General features: G+C 36.2%; 1 protein-coding gene across 1 annotated transcript in view; it reads right to left on the bottom strand.

The window, feature by feature from the left end:
• Positions 1-4,720: 4,720 nt before the first annotated feature.
• LOC129450573 (cystathionine gamma-lyase) overlaps positions 4,721-24,820 on the bottom strand; it is a 47,346-nt gene continuing 27,246 nt past the window's right edge. The window contains exon 12 of the mRNA XM_055213441.2: positions 4,721-4,744. Within this exon, the coding sequence (XP_055069416.1) occupies positions 4,736-4,744 (9 nt within the window). The 3' untranslated portion in view covers positions 4,721-4,735. The remainder of the gene's footprint in view (positions 4,745-24,820) is intronic.

A 24,820-nucleotide genomic window follows, 5' to 3' on the forward strand; every position in this document is an offset into this window, starting at 1 on the left:
CTCAGTATAGAAGGTGCGATTCATCACCGCAATTGTGTAAACTCAGCAAACTGGTGAATAAAAAACTAGGCTAACCAGTTTAGTACAGTGTAAATGTGCATGAAGATAAAAAAACATGGTTTTGCAAGTCAATTCAACCTACAATTTTAAGTTTGAAATAGCTTTAAAGGCAGGGTGCATGATTAACGTTAAAAACACGTTGGAAAAGGGAGTCGGGCCAAGTACCAAAACACACTGGTAGCCAATCAGCAGTAAGGGGCGTGTCTACTAACCAACACCATTGCCTGGGTTGCGTATGTGTGAGGCAGGTCTATCAAAAGAAGGTCCAGATGCTATTGGTGGTAGGGGCGTGTTTGTTTAGGTGATTTCAAATATCAACATTGGCTTTCAGAGATCATGCACCCCACCTTTAACTTAACAAATTATATTGATTTGACAAAAATCTTAAGTAATTATTTACTTAAACAGACTGCAAACTAGGCAACTTTGAACTTTTTGTTGGTGTACACAATCTTGGAACTCTTTGGTGATGAACATTTTATTTAGATCAATAGATTTGATTTATGCATTTGGCAGACGCTTTAGCAAAGTGGCTTACAGTGCATTCAATCAATACATTTTTGTGTTCCCGATCAAAACCATGAACTTTGTGTTACTAACATGCACCATTAATTGAGCTACAGTACAGGAACACCCAGCTAAAGTCATTTTTGTGATTTATTGTTTTCTACATAAAATCATCCTACAAGGTAAAGAACATTCTGTGAAAACATAACCTTGATATCTTTAATACTGACTGAATAAGGTCATGTCAAAGATTAAAATCAATGTGAAATCAAACACCAAAATCAAACTTTGATGTTTCTATACATCATTAGACTTAAACCTGAATTTTACAGGCAGGGTCACAATTTGAGCTTAACCTCCACATATGCGGACATCACATTTCTTTGTTGTTTGCACCATAATACTTATTTCTGTGTAACTTTAACCTGTTGTACACAAACGTGGAAAAAAATTTAGTTGTTTTTTGGGTGATTCTCACAAAACCATTGAAACACCACGGCACTAATGATTTTAGCTTTAAAATGTTTAATATAGTAACATTAAAAAGCATCAGAATTAACACAATACTGTGTTCTACCTTGCACAATGTGTGATTTCAACATAAGAATTTATAATTGTAAATTTTATCTCATTTTCTGCTGAAATTCTCATTACCGCAATGTGTCCGGCTGTGTTTGAACATGCGTTATGTTGTAATTTAATCAAATTAACACAAAAATATTAAGAAAAAAAATAAATGGATGTTTTGCTTAAGATGACAGAAAAAATATTTACTGAATATTCATGTATAATAACAATGAAGAAAAATTAGGAAAATTATGTGTCCATGCCTGATGTTCTCATCCTCCGCAACACTTTTTGAGAACAGTTTAAGCACACATACAGAATTTTAATAAAGTTTGATTTTGAGTGACCAAGCACATGGACCAGTTACTTCAAAATGGCTACCAGGTAAGATCATTTTTTTACAGTTAATTTGAAATATTGTCTTGTCAGAATGCTTACACGACATTTTGATCATCATTACCGCAACAGATGCTTATTAAATGTTAATTAAATTAATAGAAGCATAATACTTTGACATTTTTAAAACCAAGTTTTCGTGAGAATCACCCATTTATTTGTTCTTCCTAACCCCAAAATAGCTGGTAGAAATCTAAAAAAAGACAAACCAATGCTAGGGTTTTAGGAGGTTAATAATTTGAAGCTTACTGTTTTATAAATATCACAATGTCGAAAATAAACACGCACCCTAATGTGCATTTAATCACTTATGGTTTGACACATTTTTCTTGATAATGAAGATTTATAAGACGTGATGTCATAGATTACATTATGTAATTAAACAGATAAGAGGTCTGTTGGGCTTAGATGGATCATAATTGGCGAGTGTAATTTATAACATTGAGAGTCGAGACAGTAATAATAATAGAATGAAAATAATAAACTCCCTTGTGTGCATTTGAACTCTCTAAATCACAATTTTAAGTGGGTGTGTTTGGGAATGATGCTATCTGTTGACCACATGAGGCTGAATGAAATGACTAAATCGAGAAAAATTGGGAGACTTGATAATAAATGTAACTGTATGTGAGTTTTTGAGATGGTAGTATGCAGTTAGCGCAGCCAATAGTGTAGTGGCCTGGAAACCGTCCCACCATTTGCATTCCATTCCTGATCTGTTGTAATCTTGGTGACATACGTCTCTATTTTCTTCTCATTTAATGGACACTAGTTGAAATCATAATGATAAACAGAGTGTTTCTGTTTTTATTCCTTCATTCCGAATGAATTTTGTTTATAAAATTCAATAACTGGTAATTTCTCATAATTGAATAAACTGTCTGTAAGAAGAGTCTCCAGAGATATTTATACACAATATAAATTTATTGAGTCCTTTAAAGCATTATAATGAGCTAAGTTTTGTTGTCTCTTTCCATATTTTCTCTGAGATAAAACAGTCCAAATATTTGTGATATCTTTAAAGGGAACCTATGGTCCGATTCACGATTTTACCTTTCCTTTGTTGTGTAAGTGTGCATTAATACATGTTAACAATATGCAAAAGGTACATACCCCAAATGTATGTAATGATGCGAGTTATCATCTCCAACGCAAATTTATTTTCTTGGACTACAACAAACACACGGACTGTAGGGAACAGTTTACTTCCTGGGATTAGTGATGTAGACCAGACAGACATTATCATAATTCCTCCCGCTATGAACTCCTGTCAGCATTGCATTGTGATGAATCTTTTAAACATGGTAAGAAGCGTCACATTTCCGGCTGACGTCAGAGGTATTCAGCCAATCACAATATACAGATTAACTGGCCAATTGGGGACACAGCGCTTGTTAAATCAATGAGTTTTTTTACAAAATCTGTGCGCTTCAGGAAGATATTGAAATTTGGAGCTACAAAAATTTACGGTATGTGGAAAATAATGTGTTTTAAAACATAAACCAAGCAAACACATTGTATTATACTTAACACATAAAATAACATTGTTTTTAGCAATAAAATGGTGCACTTTAATATTGACTGAGTCATGTCTTTGATTGAAATCATTTTTTGAGTGAAATCAATATCTGAAATTAAACTTTAGAATTAGATTATGAGATTTTTCCCTGGATTTCCCAGACAGGGTCACATATTCCTCAGAATGTAAATGAATACGGCTTCAATGACACAACAAAGTATTGGTTTTCCAGTAAGTGTCATCTCAAATCAATATGACTGGACAGGATTCCTGTAAACAAGATATGTTACTTTCAGGTCTGCTATCAAATGTCATCCTAAATGTGGAAATGCAATTTTCAGCAGTGGTGGAAATGGCAGTGATACACTATGGAGACTAGTTGTTGACATATAGATCCAGAAAATCTGTTTTTTTTTCATGACATTTCCAAAAGATGTAAATTCTACTTTTTGAACTGAAACTCGCTCTCTGAAATTCAGTCCCTAAACTCAGTGCCCCCAAGACACCCCCTCCTTATTTCCAGCCATGATTTGCTGTTGTTATTTCATGCATAGGACTACTGTCTTAAGAAATGCATTCAAATGATGTGGCAGAGAATGTAAACGCATTGCACAGGAGCTAAGGGAGTTTATTAATGAGACAATCTAGTGTTGTGTTGTTCGGTGAGAAGGTAATTTAATCGACCTTACTTTGTCACTTCCCAATGAACACTTTACTAAAATAGACTAAAGTCTCGAAATTCCTAATGTAGTTCTTGAGAACATAAGCATGTGTAAAGAGAGAGAGAGAGAGAGAGAGAGAGAGAGAGAGAGAGAGAGAGAGAGAGAGAGAGAGAGAGAACTGAACATGTTAAGGTAGCATACTTTATTTTGGTAAGTTATGTTACAGATCCAAGCAATTAGTCAATGTGAAAATGATCGATCTGTATTCCAGAGTCACCAGACACTTGACTTGATCTGTTGTAAGTCTGAATCACGACTGGCAGTATTTTCAAAAGAACATTGCCATGAGTCATCTTTTACAACTCGATCACTGTACAATTAATTTGAAACAAATAGTCACAAATTGAATTTTAAGCCTTACAAATATGCATTGCCAGAAAAGCCCATCATTTATTTCATCTCTTACTTTTGGCAGCATCTTGGCTGAAAACAAACATTTGAGTACTCGAATTGCAAATGATAAACGTCTCTAAAGTCAAAGCTTTGAACGTTTCTAAATAATTGTTAAATTGCAGTGTCTCTGTCAAACTTATAACACCCTGATTGTTTCTTATTACGTTTGATGAGCACAATTATCCAACCTGCAGGGGGCAGCACTAATCACAGTCAATTAAACCTTATTACGCTTTATTGGGACTAATGAGAAAGTGTTCATGCTTATTTTTGTTAACAAAAACTTCATCTCATTACATTGCTACATTCAATACCCTGTTAACTAATTATTTCGCTTTTCATTAAATTCTATTAGCATCTTTCAACGGCACAGTGCCAAGAAACTTTAAATGCGATGAATTTACACCACCAGACCCGTTCATATTGTTGAGACAAGAATATTTTATACAGACCTTCTTGATTTACCGGACGCCAGAGCCACAAGCCAGACCCATAAGCAAACACAAACTGGAAGTTAACTTCGCGCCAGGTGGGTAACCGTGGCAGCATGCATGCCTCCGATTAAACCGCCTCAAGGTCTCTGCAGAACAAACAGGGAAAGGCTTCAATTATTAGGCATCTCCAAATCAGTATAGCATGTGTGCTTATTTTTGTTAATAAAAACTTCATCCTATTACACGGCTACTTTCACTAATACATTTATTTCCCTTTTCATTCAATTCTATTAGCATCTTTCAATGGCACAGTGCCAGATAACTCACTGACTCGCAACGTCATCAGTATTTATGGTATAGGCATGTAACCTTAGTAGTTGCCTAACAAAGCAACAGCAACAATCGAATAAAAGTTTGTTGTGCATAATGTTGTTTCTGCTGCTGCTGTGTAATGTTTACGCCCCGAGAATTCAGTAAATAGCTCTATTCTGTTTCTGCAACACTGCATTTTGGTTTGGCTATTTCATGAATGTAAAATGTGTCTCATTATTATATTAAAGGGAGAAGAGGCACAGAAACTTATCACATAAAAAATATGGATGTGCTATAATGTTTGTCACTGAAAGTAATCAGTGTTGCAGGATTTCCTTGCCTTAAAACAGAAAACAAAATGGTCCCAAGCTGTCCCTGGGACTGTACCCTTTCAAAAAGTACACCTTTGCACCTAAAGAGTTCACACAAATACCTCAGAGGTACATATTGGTACCAAGTGTATACATACCTGTACCCTGCTGGGGACAGATTGGGACTTTTGACCATTTTTGTATCTATTTAGTGAATTGTTACAAATTTTCTGGCATTTTTGTATGTTTTTTCTTTAACGTATATGTTAATTGAATATTTATCTCTAAATTTACAAGCTTCCTTTCGGTTAAAAGTGAAAATATTTGACTCCTTCGTCCTAAGCAAAGTGATTGATATATTGCATGATAATCTTTTCTGAACAACATGGTAATCCTTTCCCAATTTTTTAATGTTATGCGCAGTCCCAAAATTCGCATAAAAGGTTTAGCAAGAGTTGGTTAACTTCCTTATACAAATGCAAATTTTCAACTTTACTTAACTGTTCAGTAGCACATACTAGATGTCCCAGTGCTAGCTAAAACTTTGATGTGCTATCGACTGGGCTTTCCTATAAAAATCCAGATGGAAGTAATAGAAATGAAATGGGGCTGTTATTTAAAGTGACAGAAACAGCTTTTGAAATAGTTTGTAAAATGACTTTCCACTTGATTTACAACCCATCTTATTCTTCTTTCAAAATGTCTGCTAAAGTCCAGCACTATATGCAAAAAATTCAATTTATATACTGGGAAAATTTTGCTTCTCTTCCCTACTGTCATTTAAAATGCCCCCTCTGCATAATGTAAGGGGTCTTCTGGTGCAAATCCTCTTCATCATCCCACATTACTTCTTTCTGTCCCTCATGGGTTCACAAAGGAAAGAAGTAAACTCAATCCTCAAACACAGCCAGTATGTACACGTACGGCAATCAGTCATCAGTTAAATCAAGCAGATGCTCCAACCTAGTGAGCAATTCACAGAGTAATGGACTGTAAAACTCATTTTGTCTAAGACATTTACCGGTCACGTGACCTATACGAGATGGCCTCAGTTCTGCCAAAGAAAGGCCTGCGAGACTTTTCTCTAATGTTACTCTCAACTCACTGTTATAGAGCTGTCACACAGGACTGTGTCCAAAACATCAACCAGAAACACTAACCCAATGCCCTATGAGTCCTTGACTAGATATGGTATGCCTTTTCCGAGAAAAAAAACACATTCATCTGACCTTCCCAGAACTTACCTTCCGATACACTTTCCCTAGAGTAGATCATTTCTGATAACAGCAAAGTAAATAAAAGTAGGCCTACACTGTAAAAAGTAAAAGTTGGATCAACTTAATTTAAACTTTTTCACACAAAATTTTCCCACTTTAAGTGACAAATTTAAGTTGAAGATGTTTAAATATTTTAGGTGTTACCAATTGAAGTAATTTTTTAAAAGTTGTTCACTTTAAATTTTTTACTTAAAGGGACATTTTACTTTTTTTTAAATATTCAAAATTTATATTCAAATATATTTATATTATATTTATATTCAATATTCAAAATATTCATTTTCCAGCTCCCCTGGAGTTAAACATTTGATTCTTATCATTTTGGAATCCATTCAGCCGATCTCCGGGTCTGGCGCTACCACTTTTAGCATAGCTTAGCACAATCCATTGAATCTGATTAGACCATTAGCATCCCGCTAAAAATTAACCAAAGAGGTTCCATATTTTTCCTATTTTGAACTTCACTTTACTGTAGTTACATCGTGTACTAAGACTGACAGAAAATTAAAAGCTGCGATTTTCTATGCAGATATGGCTAGGACAATACTCTTTTCTGGCGTAATAATCAAAGACTTTGCTGATGTAAAATGGCTGCATCAGACATAGTGATATTATGCCTTTAAAGTAAATTGATAAAAAAATTGTCTTATTTTACGGAAAACTTTGTGCTCTACAACATTTTTTCTTTTTTAATTTTTTAGGGTGACCATACGTGCTATTCTTCCCGGGCCAGGATTTCGGGTGCGTCTTCCGGAAGTCATATTTGTCGACCGCACATGTCATAGAGGATTATTATTGAAACTACGATTGTATGTTTTATGTTTAACTGAATGGCGTATGCTGTCAACAAATACGACTCCCGGAAGACGCACCGAAATCCTGGCAGGACGAGTCCTGGAAGAATGGCACATATGGTCACCCTAGATAATTTACACTACCAGACCCATTTAACAAATTGATAAATACATGGATAAAACCATCTCACGAGAATTCGTACATATTTTACAAGTTGGCTAATTTGTATTAATACATACGACCACATTCGTAAGTTTTGATACAATTTGCCTTGACCCCTGTGACGTAGGTGCAGGGTTGGGGGTTCAGTTTCCTTGTTGTTTTTCATGAGAATCGTACGATATTGCATGATTAAATTAGCCAACTCGTGAAATATGTATGATTTCTCGTGAGATCAAGCTGAATAAAAACCCATGACCTTGAGTTAACGGCAAAGCAAGGTGTTTGAACGATCCAATCAGAAGAAGGGCAGAAGCCCCTGTGGCCATGAATTATTGTTATGATTACAAGAAAACAAGAAAGAAGAATTGTAATATTCATACCAGTTTGTTTTGCACAGACTCTTCTGTATTCTACGCAACCCAAAAGGTGTTTGATATCATGTACACCAAGAGTGATTCGAAAGAAGAATCCTTTATAAGATTTCTCGAATCCCTCCCACTGTACTTACGCTAATGCATAAAGTCGAACAAACCTAAATATTTTTTATATGGATGCAATGATTGGTCATGTGATTTTGACCAGGTTACATGGCTGTTTGATTTGGAATGTTCAGGTATGTTGGAAAATAATTTGCGACTGAAACATTTGCCATTCTAAAATAAAATTCAAATCTTGTACATTTTGTTCATGATTACATTAATAGCAGGCATGCTGTGCATATTTTGTCTATGTGGAATTTTGTTATCTACACAAAATTCTTTAACTTTTTTAAAGGTAAAGTGAGTACTTCATGCTTTGATAGCCAAATAAAAATGCTCTAACCTTCAAGCATGTTGTATCCTACAAAACCAAAGATTTGCCATACACCAAATTGCTAACGCATTTGCTTGATTTTGTCATCTTGAATGTTGATGATATTGCAAGGTTGTTAAAAAACACATAATACATCTGTTTATGTATTAATGGGTCTCTGTTGTTTGCCGAGCAGTAAGAAAGTGTTTCATATGCAAGTAAAGTTCATATGCAAGTCTCTGTAAATTATTTAATACTGTCAATGTACTCAAGGAAGACTGAGCATTTTAATTTAAATGAACAAAATTTTAGTTTGAGAGGTCAGGGCAAAAGCCAATTTGGATTAACCGTCAGAAGTACAATGTAATTTTAATTGCTTGGCATAAACAGCCATATTAAATCTACTTTAGTGCCAACGGTTGTGCCAACAAACTTTATACACTTTATAAGCCTCTAATAATATTTGGAAAGTGTTTGTTTCAGATGCGAGACCCTGTAAGTTAAACCTCATAATCCATGAATAATCATGGCAGATGGAGTTCATTAAAAATCTCCCTCACTCTCAATGAGGTCATTTACCCTTGAGCTCCCAGGAGATATATTTGTATAAAAACAATTGCTCATCTGTTGTTAACTAAATACTGAAAGAAAAAGATATAAACATACACTTGTTGTGTCCACACATGGTTAGGTAAAATATGGACAACCCAAATTACTAGTAAATTAACCCAGAAAATGTCAATATTTTGAAACAACACAGCATTTTGGGTTGAAACATCACAGCACAAGTTCATTCAAAACCAATGAACTTTAAATGTAATTTTTTTTTATAGTTTTCACTCTAAAAAATAAATGCTGGATTTTGCGAACCCAACCTGTTGTAATTTAATATACTCACTGTTAGACTTACCTGTAATTTCTACAGTTACTTACCATAAAATGCCCAGTAAAATACCATCATTTTCTTTTCCAGTTCATTACTGTACTATGCATTGCATTATGGGTATTAACATTTAATTTACAGTAATTTACTGTATGTTTTGCGGTAGACTGCTGTAAAACAACAGCAGTAGTGCTACTGTAGTTGAATTTGTAATGCTTTTATTAGTGAAGCAAATTTCAAAATGTGAATTGTTTTTCAGCAGTGTAAATAATTTATTGAGAATTGTAATTAGAATCAAGAAAGGGATTATGGATAAATGCTTGACCATCAGATTTGAATTTGACCTCAAGACTTCAAAACACTACTGACGCCAAGATTTCACTCCTCGGAGTGTCGGGAGAGTGCCAGAAGAGGCTACTTGGCGAGTGTAGCGAGTAACTTTCATCAAGTGACTTTGTGGCACTGTGGTAGTGTTACGGACCTACAACACAGGCAATCAAGGCAATATTTTTTTTTAAACTAGGTTAAAGTAAGGGTATTATACTGTAAAATGGAACTGCGGTAAAGGCATCATACTGTAAAAAACATGTACAGTTATGGTACTGTAATGGGGCAGTTACAGTAACTCACTGGCTACACTTTAAAAAGCTGAGTTACTGTATTTTACACTCAGCATTGGGTCAAATTTTTGGTTTTTCAACGAAAAACTTGGGTTGTTTTAACCCATTGTTGGGTCAAATATATAATTTTCTAAGATAATTTTAACCCAGCTGCTGGGCTCGTCCCTTTTGAACCAACGTTGGGTTAAAAACAACCCAGTATTTTTTAGAGTGCTGGGATGTTTCAACACATGGTTAGGTCAAATTTTATAGGTTAATTAGAACAAATAGTTGGGATTGTCCATATTTTCCCAACCATTGCAACCCAGCATTATTTCCTTCCCAGTCTCACAAAGTTTCGTGATATAGTCACGTATTTTTTCGTGCAATTATCACAAAATTTTGTGTTATTTCGTGATCGTATAACGAATTCCTGTTTTCGTGTGATTATCACATATTGGTTACTCAACTGCTTTTTCCTATTTTTAAACCATTGTCGCTTTTGTTTATGGTTAGATTTGGTGCTTGCATTAGAATGTCACTTCATATATTGGTTTATACTATTTTTTCTGATTTATTTTTTTAAATGTCGCCTGGCATTAGGGTTAGAGTTGGGTTTGGTTAGGGATGTCATTTTATGTAAATCTAACCCTAAACCGAAGCGACAATGGTAAGAAAATAGGACAAAACTGTTGAGTAGCCAATGCGTGATAATCACACGAAAACAGGAATTCGTTATACGATCACGAAAAAACACAAAATTTCGTGATAATAGCACGAAAAAAGAATTTAAAAAAATACATGACTATATAATATTATACCTCTTTCAAATTTGCTTATCTCACACAATAAATTCATTTATTTCACTTGTTTAATCCAGTTGTGCTCCAAAAATAACTAGATGTCCTTCTGTTGCTATGGTTACTCTGCTGCGGTTACTTTTGCTATATCTACTGTGTGATTAAAATGTTGAAAGTAGGAAAACACAAAATAATAAATAAGTTCTTGACTTGTATTTAACTTCTGTCGAGCGTAATAAACCATTTGATGTTTTTGCATTCTATGACTTTTACATAAGAATATTGCAACATTATGAAAACATTAAAGGGACAAAGTCTGTGCAGAAACCATAAATAATATATTAGAAGTTCATTTAACTTGTGGACTGTCGGTCAGTGTGCAACAGTGATTAATATTAGTCTGTCTGAATGAAAGATAGATGCAAGTAGAGAGCGGCCATGCTTTATCGACTAAGATCCTGTTGAGTTCAAACAAAGATGGTTAAAATCAATGTGAGCATTTGTAATGCTTTATATTGGAAATCTAGATTAGTTGTCAAAATTGCCATTTAACAAGCTGTACCTATTTCTAGAGAAAGTAACATACTGTCTCATTTGAAATTTTTTTTTATCTTTTACTCACGATCATGTTGTTACAAACCTGTATGAGTTTCTTTATTATTTTAATAAATGATGGTAAGCAGCACACAGTTGATGATACCCATTGACTTCCATTGTAGGAAAACCAAATACTATGGAAGTCAATGGGTGCCATCAACTGTGTGCTTACCAGTGTTGAGGAAAGTAACTAATTGCGTTTCTTAGTTACTTTCATGGAAAGTAATACTTACATTACTTTTAAGTTACTTTTGCGTAACTTTTTCTTACGTGGCTGAGGCTTGATCTCTTTCAGGCCTTGCAGGTGTTTTTATAAATGAGAAGTTCAGCATTCCAAAATTGCATATTTCCATCGCAAAAATGTCGAGCTCTGGCCTGCCATCTCCATTTCTGAGTCAAACTGTTCCCGCTCAGGCGCGCATGGATAGAGTGTGTATTTAACGTGACTGCATTCAGTTTAATTCAGTGCAATGTTTGTTATCAAATTAATTAAATTGAAAAGTAACTCGCATTACTTTTTTTATAAAGTAACTCAAATATGATTGTGTACATTTATAAAGTAATGCGTTACTTTACTCGTTACTTCAGAAAAGTAGTATTATTACGTAATGCATGTTACTGGTAATGCGTTGCCCCCCAACACTGGTGCTAACCATTATTTATCAAAATATCTTTTTTTGTATTTAACAGAATAAAGAAACTCATACAGGTTTGTAACAACATGAGAATGAGGAAATTGTTTTGACGAATTTTCATTTTTGGATGAACTATCCCTTTAAGCAATATCTACCTCCACTGTACATGTTTTCTTCTAATACTGTATCTAATAATCTAACATCAATATCCTCTGCCAACATGAAATATCATATTTCAATTTGCAACAGCGAATCCGAGAATCTGTTACTCTGGTATGGGTTTTACACTGATTTTTTGCATTGATAAAAACATGCTTACAGCATCATTTATTGTGTGGCAGCAGGGTGAACACTCTGATGGATCATAATGTCCTCCACTGGCAGAGAAATGAACCAGACATAACAGATTAATTATGCCACGTCAGAACTGTTCAATCAATGTCAGTTTAGAAGTCCATACGTGAGTTTCAATTTAAATAAAAAGCTGCATAAATCTAATAAACTATGTTGCTGTGCAGGCTTTATATAGGGTTTGAGCAATAAAAGGTAAGTGCTCCCATATGTGTACCTACATTCAGATGGCTTACGTGTACTGCATTTTAAACTCATACAGCTTTACAATACTTGTATATGTGCCAACAAAACCAAGCTTTTGATTTTAATGTATTTTGGACTGAAAATAATCAATAATTGCTCTGTCATATTTTTAACGTAATAGAGCGATGTGGCAGAAGCTTAAGAGCAACAAAAAAGCAAAAAGATCAAATGTCAATCTAAAAATCTTTTATAAGTCCCCACTGGTGAAATTATTGAATACGGGGTGAGGCATAACTAATACAGAGAATAACAAAAGCAATATCTCTCTCATAAAATTGAATATAGTCTATTGTACCTCACAAATACAGATACCCTGTAGATGCTTCAGTATGCTTCTGTGATGGAAGTGAACTGAATCCAAATGAGCCAATACCTTCATGTTCACCTCATTGCCCTCAACCCAAAGTTTTACAAGAGGATATTTAAAAGATGGACCTTCAGGGTCTGAATAAAGGAACCAGAAGTTAGTATTTATTCACTTAAATAAATTTTGACAGGCCATCAAAATTTATGATGAAAATGTTGTGGCTAACAGCCAAGAATAAACTGCATCATTATTTTAAATCAAGCCTGTATAAACCAGCTTGTGTCAACTTGCATCAATGGCTATGTCAAGCTAGAGTACATTACATAAAACTTATTTTCAAATTAAACCACATATGAATCATTTACTGCTTGTTTTATGTTCAGATTGCATACAGATTTATACTTTCTCACTGCTGCTATTTTACAAAATCTAAAGTTGGCATTATTTCCTTTAGCTGTCATGTACAGCTGTAAGAGGTGCATCTGATGATACAAAGAACTCAGTGCTCTGCGTAAATAAATGAGTGGTTGTGAAGACCTTCAGGATTAACAACAGGCTTCACTGTGAAACACAAGCCTTTGTGGAGTCATTTATATGAATTTGGTAGCGAGGTGAGTCTGGAATACACCAGATGGCTGAGTTAATGCTGATCCTGAGTGCTGAAGGACTGTTGTTTAGCTACTGTAGGTCATCAATAGTCAAAATTCGAACAATGTGTACAGGTCTGGTAGCCGCTCCTCTGAACATTATTGATTCATAGGGTAGGCAAAATTTAAAATTCAAAAATTGAATTCATTATTCATCATTTTCATTAAAAGGTTGTCTCTTCGACTCTACATTGTCAGAAAAAATGGCAAAGCAATGATCCCTAGGTGTCACTGGGACATAAAAAACACATTTGCAACTAGAGAGTTCATATTAGTACCTTAAAGCAGTGGTTTTCAAACTGGGGGCCGCAAAAATATGCACTGTACACAAGGGGGGCCGCACGCTGAAAAGTTTGGGAACCACTGCCTTAAAGGTACATATTGTTACCAAATATATACAAATTCACACCTAAATATTATGACCTTTTCAAAGGGTACTGCCCCAGTGACAGCTTGGGACAATTTTTTTATAATTTCTTAGGACAGTGTAGTTACCAATAAAAATGTGAGCATTATTTAGGGCTGTACAGAAAAATGTGATATGCAATTACTTACTCATTTACTTATTCATTTAGCTGACGCTTTTATCCAAAGCGACTTACAATTGCTATATATGTCAGAGGTAACACGCCTCTGCAGCAATTAGGGGTTAAGTTTCTTGCTCAGTTACTGTACCTTCTAAATTGCAATGTTCAATATGCGATACGATAATACTTAGTACTTAATACTAAGTTTGTAGAATTCCTTTAAACTATATTAAAATATACTTAAAACCTGAAAATTATATAACCGATATTCACACACCTAAAGGATTATTAGAAACACCTGTTCAATTGCTCATTAATGCAATTATCTAATCAACCAATAATTTGGCTGTTGCATCAATGCATTTAGGGGTGTGGTCCTGGTCAAGACAATCTCCTGAACTCCAAACTGAATGTCAGAATGGGAACGAAAGAAGATTTAAGCAATTTTGAGCATGGTATGGTAGTTGGTGCCAGATGGGCCGCTCTGAGTATTTTACAATCTGCTCAGTTACTGGGATTTTCACACACAATCATTTCTAGGGTTTACAAAGAATGGTGTAAAAAAGGGAAAAACATCCAGTATGCGGCAGTCATGTGGGCGAAAATGCCTTGCTGATGCTAGAGGTCAGAGCCGACTGATTCAAGCTGATAGAAGAGCAACTTTGACTGAAATAACCACTCATTACAACCGAGGTATGCAGCAAAGCATTTGTGAAGCCACAACACGCACAATCTTGAGGCGGATCGGATGGGCTACAACAGCAGAAGACCCCACAGGGTACCACTCAACTCCACTACAAATAGGAAAAAGAGGCTACAATTTGCACAAGCTCACCAAAATTGGACAGTTGATGACTGGAAAAATGTTGCCTGGTCTGATGAGTCTCGATTTCTGTTGAGACATTTAGATGGTAGAGTTAGAATTTGGCATAAACAGAATGAGAACATGGATCTATCATGCCTTGTTTCCACTGTGCAGGCTGGTGGTGGTGGTGTAATGGTGTGGGGGATGTTTTCTTGACACACTTTAGGCCCCTTAGTGCCAATTGGGCATCGTTTAAATGCCACGGCCTATCTGAGCATTGTTTCTGACCATGTTCATCCTTTTATGACCACCATGTACCCATCCTCTGATAGCTACTTTCAGCAGGATAATGCACCATGTCACAAAGCTCGAATCATTTCAAATTGGTTTCTTGAACATGACAATGAGTTCACTGTACTAAAAGATGTGATATCTCCTCAAAATCATGACATTTTTGTGATATGTCCCCTTTGTTAGGAACCACACAAGTCAGGAATCCCAATGTAGAGGGTTTTAATGAAGTAATCACAAATATCAGTGGGTATGTATATAATAAAGTAACTCAATGTCTTCATGTAATGTATATATGTGTGCAATGCAAAATCACTCAAAGTCCATGTGTAAAAGGTGCGATGAACTGAAAACACTGGAGAGGGAAACACAGCGAAGTCCTCTCGTAGATGTCAACCGTGGGAAACACAGCAGGGCTGTAGGACGTCCACAATGAACCGTAGACAACTCGATGTAATACTGACGGGGCACAGAGAGAGCTTCCTGGCGGGGCACAGAGAGAGAGAGGCGGTCAGAGACTTCAGCAGAGTCCGTGCTGGACAGCGCACTGAGGCAGTCCGAGTGTGACGCAGAATTACGCGCTCGAGAGCGCACTGCGGCTGGACAGCGCAAGGTGTAAACAGGCGCTCGGAGAATCCACAGACAGAATGAACACAGAGGCTTGACGGTTGACACACCAATCGGGAGAGACTGACAGCGGGACAGGGAATCTGCAGAGGCAAAGGCAGCAGAGAGCATGGTGAATAATCCAAAATAGATTACTAGAAACAGATACTAGACACGACAGGACTAGAACTAGACAAGCTAGCTGGCAGGAACATACAAAGACGAACTTGCAAAGAACAAAGGAAACGAGGGGAATTTAAATCAAACCGGATTGGACAATAATAAGAATCAGGTGCGGGACGCAGGTGAGAGAAGTCAGAGGTAATGAGATCACCAGGTGGAAGACGCGCACGTGTGGAGCTGTCAAAACAAAAACACAACACATAGTGAAACAAAGACAAAGCAGCCAATGAGACCGAAATCATAACACCCTTTAAACATTCAACTTGTTTTAACTTGCTGTATTTACAGTGTATACAACACATTGAAATTTCATACCTTTTGGGTACAATATTATACACTAAGGACCTATTGTGTCCTAACCTAATGAAACTTTTCTACTAGTTTCATTTTAGTGGTACAATACAGTTAACTGTAAATGTACACTGTGTCCTTAAGGTACAATAATAAAAGGTACAACATTGTATTATGTTTAGTTTACCTGTAAAGGTAGAAAACGGAACCTTGAGGTACCACCCCAGCGACAGAAAAGGTACTTTACATAAAAACATAATTCCATTTGACTAAATTCAAAATCTGCAAACTGTTTGTTACCATCTCAATTTGATTTAGGAACTTGGGATTTAAATATGATTGAAATTTGATTTAGGACTTGGAAAGATATCCTTTGCGATTCTGCATGTAAATCTGAATGGCACTCAGCTCTGCTAATAACTTCTGTTAGATGATGAAAATGTACAATAAAAAACGCTGGATTTAATTAAATCTAACATAATCACAATGAGATATAAACAACAGGATGGTTATTTGTGCTGTATTTCTGTCGAGCTGTTCAGAACCCGTCTGCTGTCTTCATAAATAATTCATTGAGATTTTCAATACAAGATAGGTGTTGTGCTACAAACAGCGAAGCATATTCGAGACCCAACAGGCTTCATGTGATGTGGAAAATAGAGTCCATATGTTAGCAGGAGATGATGTTTTCTTCAGTTACAGTAAATGGAGAAATAACATCATGACGGCTTGATTAACATGTTTATTCTGTGTTTATTCTTTTTCACAAACAGTCGATTACATTGTTAATATAACTATAACTGATATTTTATTTGTGTATATACTGTTTTGGAAAGTTTTGTGAAACAATTTAGAAAAAAACATCAAATGAGCTGCTATTTAACATCTTCGCATGACTATATTTTGTTGACAAAACATTACTGCCAAATTTAACCAGATGTAACTTTTTATATCTTATAAAGTGGATTATTTAAAGGGCATTGTCTAGACATAATAGGATGCATTCAGTTTGCTGTATTTGTCTTCATGCTAATTTAGATTCTATTACAGACGTGTGAAAGCCCTGATGTCTAAGTACAATTAGTATGTATTGGTGGTTTTATTACTGGTGGGCTTGTCAATCTAAAATATCTTTATTGCTGTCAAGATAAAGTCTTCATCACTGCAGAATGTCAAAAAAAATTTATCTTTTTTTTATCTTAGCAAAGTCATGCAGCCTTCAGGGCTGTGAAATCTGAAAGTGTGATAAGAAAACAGGCATTAAACATCGACAAATATTTATACATTGGTGGATATTTAACCAAATGTGGATGCCAGCTACCTTTGTAAAGTGATAATTTGGGGTGCGTTTCCCAAAAGCATCACAAGTTAGCAACTAAGTTAGCAACTTTGTTGGTTGCAATGCAATTTCCCATTGCCAACCAACTAAGTTGCTAACAAGTTAGCAACAACGCTTTTGGGAAACGCAACCCAGATTAGATGCCTCATTGACTTCCATAGTATTCTTTTATCCTACTTTGGAAGTCAATTGAACTTCTGATCGGTTTGGTTACAAACATTCCTGATGTGTTCATCAAAAAAAAAATACAGGTCAACAACATGAGAGTGAGTAAATTATGACAGAATTAAATAATTTTGGTGAACTATCTCTTTAACTAGATGCACGTCGCAATACAGTACAATGTAAATGGGACCAGTTCATGGGCAAACTGTCCAACAGTCCCTGAATTTCCAGAGGATTAATTGGATAGGTTTTTCTGGATCACTGCTGTAGAGTGAGGCTGACTGTCAGTCTCAATGTCAGCTAGGTGTGACAAAGCTCACATGGATGTTAGGTGTTAGGAGATAATAATTGACTGTGTGCTGCCCAAAAAGATAGAGCCATTAAAGAAATACAAGGGACTGTATATATATTTCCAATAATAGGCCTAATTATAATTATTTGCGTAACATTGTTATTTAAAAAGTAACTTTAAAATAATGTAAAATTACAGAAAAAAATTGTATTAAAGAAAATTTCTGTAATTTATTGTGCCCATTATTTAACCCCAACTGTTATTTTACCCCAGCTGAAGACACTAACAACATTCTGAGTCTTATGACAGGTGTGTGTAAAGAACTAATCTAATTGTCATTTCTACTGCAGCTTTTAAGGAAAATTACCCCATTAGATGTCAGTGGCGGCTGGTGACTTCTTTTTTCGTGGGCACTCGATGTGAAGTTCATCACAACATGTATGTAGCCCGTCATGTGTGCGGTTCCGTATTTCAAAATATGTGTTTTGTGCATCGAGTGATCATATGTGCATCACGTGTCTTGTCAAAATAAGTGCCTGCTGCAGATGCCTCTAAAGGGTTTATGATAAAAGAGACGCTCGCGTTTGCCAGATACTCGCATAATCTCATGCATAATCAGAGTTTCCTGTTAAGGAAGTGTCTTGCATGTATTTTGTGAACGTGAGCGTCTCTTTTATCAAAAAAGGTTTTGATGCGTGTGCAGCAGGGACTTATTTTGACAAAACACATGATGCACATGGTTCACATGACGCAACAAACACATATTTTGAAAACGCAAGCAACACACATGAGACTCCAAACACATATTTTGAATTTGCGCCCCTCGGATGAGCAGTCACGAGCCGCCACTGTTAGATGTACAATGTCAGGTTTTATTTCATATCATTTGGTCACAAATGAACTGTCATTTAAAAACTGATCGCAGGTACTGTGCCTGATGCATGCTACCCACGGAGGTTTCGTGATATATAGTTATTATTTTTTCGTGATATTCTCACGTATTGGTTACTCAACTGCTTTTTCCTATTTTTAAACCATTGTCGCTTCGGTTTAGGGTTAGATTTGGTGCTTGCATTACAATGTCACTTTATACTATTATTTCTGATTTATTTTTTATATGTCGCCTGGCGTTAGGGTTGGATTTGGGAAGTCATTTTATGTAAATCTAACCGTAAACCGAAGCGACAATGGTAAGAAAATAGGACAATCACGAATCGTAAATATTAAACATGTTTAATATTTACGATTAGAAATCCTGATGTGTGGGGGGAACCCCGAGGACAAATGCGCGCACCCTCTTGAGATTATCACGTGAAACGAAACAATATCCAATCAGAAAGCGAGATGGTGGAAGACGGAAGCAGTCATGGCGCAGCACAAAGTGAAGTGGATGCAAAGTGAACTTTTACAGACCATGTTCTCGCTATCTGCATGACTTCACCCAAACCATTTTCTTTTATTCCCTTGAATTTCCTGTGAAAATCATTCCAAACACTAGCATTGAAATTTCTATCATCTGAAATATCATCCGCCATGGTTATTCTGAAGTCTCGCAAGATTTTGCGAGATTTCCTGTGTTCACAGTCGAGACTCTGGTTGAAATTCTGTTCGTGTGTGGTGTGCTGTCTTTGACACATCATGGCACACCACACACTATATGTGCAAAACGGTTAAATCTAGGATTTTTTTATCCTCATGTTTGTGGTCTATCACATTTTGAAAATCTTATAAGATGTAAAAAATCTTTTGGTGTGTAGCCAGCATTAGTCTCGAGGCAGGATTATGACAGGCCCGTGTTTAGTGTGGTTTATTCAGGCCATGTGCTTTCTGTCTTGTCTCTTGAGCCAGCCCCCTCATTAATTATCCCATTATTGTTTCATGATTGTCACCTGTTCCCCTCTGGATTTGCTCCTTTATTTAATGACCTTGTGTTTGCTGTCTCGTGCTGATACGTTTTATAAAATATCTTTGTCATGTAACTGTTAAGTCCTGTCTAGCAAATAGCATAAGAGAAAGTTGTTGTCAAGTTCTTTGTTTTGTATGTCAAGCCTGTTTAGTATTGTGTTTGTGTTTTGCCCCCTCGTGGGTTTTTTTGATTTCTCTGTTTTGTTAATAAAGTCTGTTAGTGTTCATTTAATCATCCGCTTGGGTTCTTTCTCTCTCCCTTCTGGAGATTCATTACAGATGTGTTATTAAAAGACACATATTACATTTTTATGTAATATTAAACTGTACCTGTCAAAATTATTTAAAATTGTCTGGGTTACTGTGCGTTATTAGTTTGGAGTGGTTGTGGGAAAAACCAACCTGCAAATGTCGCGACTGGTCAATCAGAATCAAGCATTTCAACAAGCCATGTAATAAATAAAATAGGTGTTTCCCTAGAACGTGTACTTGAAATAGAAAAGCATCTACTACCAGCATACATGCTGCCGTGGCACATGACCGCTTAGTGAGTCATAATTTTTCTCTTGACTGATAATATAGTTCATTACATTTCTGCAAAGTTCTTTATCATTTACTTCATCCAGTGAATTTATTTATTTTGGTTGAATGCGTTCCCTATTACAATTAATTTGTTTGCTTAAAGGATTAGTCCATTTTCTTAAAAAAAATCCACCATGTCATCCAAGATGTGCATGTCTGTCTTTGTTCAGTCGAGAAGAAATTATGTTTTTTTAATGAAAACATTAGAGGATTTTTCTTATTTTAATGGACTTTAATGGACCCCAACACGTAACAGTTTTAATGCAGTTTAAAAATGCAGTTTCAACGCAGCTTCAAAGGACTCTGGACAGACCCAAGCGAGGTATAGGGGTCTTATCTAGTGAAACGATTGTCATTTTTGGCAAGAAAAATAAAAAATATGCACTTCTCTTCTTCCTCCGGCTGTGTGACGAGCCAGCGCGACCCAACGCAATTGCGTAATGACGAAAGGTCCTGTGTTACATTTATGAAACACACATTTGCGGACCATTTTAAACAATAAACGGACACAAAGACATTAATGAGTATCATTCCATATACAACAACGTCGGAACGGGTCTCTTTCTCCACACTTGTAAACACTGGGGCATAGTTTCACATACATCATCCGTGACCTCTTGACGTCATGACGTATTATGTGAGGTCGCGCTGGCGCGACACAGGACCGGAGGAAGACGAGAAGTTGTGGTTTAAAAGTGCATATTTTTATTTTTCTTGCCAAAAATGACAATCGTTTCGCCAGATAAGACCCTTATGCCTCGTTTGAGATCGTTTAGAGTCCTTTGAAACTGCAGTTTTGGGCTGCATTAAAACTGTTAAGTGTTGGGCTCCATTGAAGTCCATTGGAGTGGGAAAAATCCTGGAATGTTTTCCTCAAAAAGCGTGGTTTCTTCTCGACTGAACAAAGAAAGACATCAACATTATGGATGACATGGTGGTGAGTAAATTATCTGGATATTTTTAAGAAAATTGACTAATCCTTTAAAGTTATATTGAAATATATGTACCGGTATTCAATGCCCTCTAATTGTGATTTTTGTTCTTGTTTTTTTTTTAGTTTGAATAAGATACAAATAAGAGAAAATAACTATGAAAATGTAATACCATTACAGTGTGATTACCTCTTCTTGGTAAAGTTTTTGTATAATTTATGAAAATATAGATCTGTTACAGCACATCAGGATGTAACACTATTTGTATTTTAGGACCAAATGCTATTTTATACGAGTCAAATGCATAAATATAAATAAAAAGTATTCAGAAATAGTAATTGCAATTATAAATGTACTGGAGTGTTAATGTGTTTCAAAACTAGGAGGGGGAAAATTACAAAAATGTTAGACTGTATGAGGTAATATTAGGCTGTGCCTGCTTCAAAAATACCTGCAAATAACAAAAAAATTGGAATATTGTTAAACATAAATATAAAAACTGTTTTTCTCTTCAAAAGTCATTTGCACTTCATAGTGCTCAGCTGTTCAAAGGTTGAGGATGTTACAACGGTAAATTATTTCCTGACCCGGCATGCACCGCAAGAAAGCCTTTGAAGTGACAACTGTCTTGGAAATAAGCTTCAAAAGCTGTAACATCTGGGAAATCCACATTGAAAGACACACAGACGCGTTAGGATTTAATCCCAACGTCGATTTTGAAAATGAATCTGATGGCTGCTGCTTTGTTGTGCATTCACCATCCCTCACGCTCTCGCTTCATTACCTGTTGTTAGTCTCATGAGGAAAAACAGAGTATCGCAGAAATTGATTTCACGTCATGAAGCAGAAAGATCTTGATCTCTGAAATTACCCATGGTCAACCATATCCTCAAGATGCAACAAACAGTGCAGTTGTTGAATGAGAATGCAAACAGTCAGGTTTACTCTATTCGCTTTATCATTGGATATCACTGTCAAGAGTCATACCTATACGCTCAAAAAAAATGCTGGGTTGCTTTTAACCCATGCTGTGTTGGACAGAACACACCACTGGAATCAAAATGACCAAATGCTGGGTTGTTGTTACCCAACTAAGGGTTGTAATTGTGTCCAATATTTAGGTTAAAAACAATCCAGCATTTTTAGGGTGTATGCATTTTTCACATAATACCCCAAACAGTCATTTCTAAACTATCATGAATCATGTTTGCCTTTAGGAGACTGCAACAGAGCAGTCTTGTTTTGGCCTAATTTCCTGTTTGTACTGTAAATGCTTTTTTAAAGATGAATTAAAAGCAAAGGAAAGTGCTGAATCAGTGCTATAGTGCACGATGGAGCATTGGTTTAATGGCTTATGGTAGTACACGTGTTACCATGTAATAAATCTTTTTCTCCTGTGTCCACTGTGTGAAGCCTGCATTATACTATAGTGTTTTGTAAACATCTCACATTTTCAGTTATTGCAGTTTCCGTGACCTCTGCAGGGGTGAAATATAGGCCGAAAAAACTGCAGAGGAGTGCTAAACATTCTTGCTGTTATAGAGTGCGGTACATTAAATATTTTTTTATGTATTAGCCCCTAAATAACTGTCCGCACTGCAGAATATTGCACTTAAAGTCTTGTCAGAATTTATTAGATTTAAAGCTTTGCTGTACTGTCAAGTGGTGTGTATTCTGCAGCTTGCAGCTAATAATAATAAATATCAGATTGCACATAAAGCTGACAATATCCAAAGACATTAAGAAAAGCTGTATAAAAGACATTTTAATGTGGCTGGGGAGTAATTTATACTTTAGGACTTGAGGGTTGTTTCAAATCGCATTTAAGGGTTGAATCAGTAAATCTGTCTAATGTAGATCTCAGAGTCGTTTTTCATTAAACCTCTTCCTAATCGATCCGTGCAAATGCACACATGCACATCCTGAACAATCTGGTTACTAAGCGTGACCATATTCCCTAAATACTATTAAATCAATTACTATTATTTAATTGAAAGCTAAATGTATACTTACAAACCTACCAACTTTGGTTTTCAACTGCCTTGTGCGACTAAAATGATTTTCTGCATGCAAGTCAAATATTTATTGTGGTTTGTCCATGACTTTGTGGCCATGGTAACTGGAAGAGATTGGACCGATTTACGCACACATAATTTCAATCCAAATCAAACTAGTCATTATTTGGCACATCTCCACCTGAAAAAGACATCTCCTATTTGACAAAAACTCTTACAAAAGTGATTTGGATGTCCACTATTGCAACTATGCTATTTTCAGGCATTGATTTATTGAGAGTTAAACTTACATTTATCTCTAAGATTGAATTCCTGAATTGTGTTTTTTTATAATAATTGCTCATTTTAAAGCTGTAGTACATACACTCACCTAAAGGATTATTAGGAACAGCATACTAATACTGTGTTGGACCCCCTTTCGCCTTCAGAACTGCCTTAATTCTACGTGGCATTGATTTAACAAGGTGCTAAAAGCATTCTTTAGAAATGTTGGCCCATATTGATAGGATAGCATCTTGCAGTTGATGGAGATTTGTGGAATACACATCCAGGGCATGAAGCTCCCGTTCCACCACATCCCAAAGATGCTCTATTGGGTTGAGATCTGGTGACTGTGGGGACCATTTTAGTACAGTGAACTCATTGTCATGTTTAAGAAACCAATTTGAAATGATTCGAGCTTTGTGACATGGTGCATTATCCTGGAAATGGTCAGAAACAATGCTCAGGTAGGCCATGGCATTTAAACAATGCCCAATTGGTACTAAGGGGCCTAAAGTGTGCCAAGAAAACATCCCCCACACCATTACACCACCACAACCAGCCTGCACATTGGTAACAAGGCATGATGGATCCATGTTCTCATTCTGCTTACGCCAAATTCTGACTCTACCATCTGAATGTCTTAACAGAAATCGAGACTCATCAGACCAGACAACATTTTTCCAGTCTTCAACTGTCCAATTTTGGTGAGCTCGTGCCAATTGTGGCCTCTTTTTCCTATTTGTAGTGGAGATGAGTGGTCCCTGATGGGGTCTTTTGCTGTTGTAGCCTATTTGCCTCAAGGTTGTGCGTGTTGTGGCTTCACAAATGCTTTGCTGCATACCTCGGTTGTAACGAGTGGTTATTTCAGTCAAAGTTGCTCTTCTATCATCTTGAATCAGTCGGCTCATTCTCCTCTGACCTCTAGCATCAACAAGGCACTGCCGCATACTAGATGTTTTTCCCTTTTCACACCATTCTTTGTAAACCCTAGAAATGGTTGTTCGTGAAAATCCCAGTAACTGAGCAGATTGTGAAATACTCAGACCGCCCGACTGGCACCAACAACCATGCCACGCTCAAAATTGCTTAAATCACCTTTCTTTCCCATTTTGACATTCAGTTTGGAGAACAGGACATTGTCTTGACCAGGACCACACCCCTAAATGCATTGAAGCAACTGCCATGTGATTGGTTGATTGGATTATAGCGTAAATTGAACAGGTGTTCCTAATAATCCTTCATGTAGTGTAAGGTACATAAGAAAATAAAATCACCTTTACACAGGACCGCTGATCAAATGAATCCGTTTTA

Source organism: Misgurnus anguillicaudatus, chromosome 8 (genome assembly GCF_027580225.2).
Source record: "Misgurnus anguillicaudatus chromosome 8, ASM2758022v2, whole genome shotgun sequence".
NCBI lineage: Eukaryota > Metazoa > Chordata > Actinopteri > Cypriniformes > Cobitidae > Misgurnus > Misgurnus anguillicaudatus.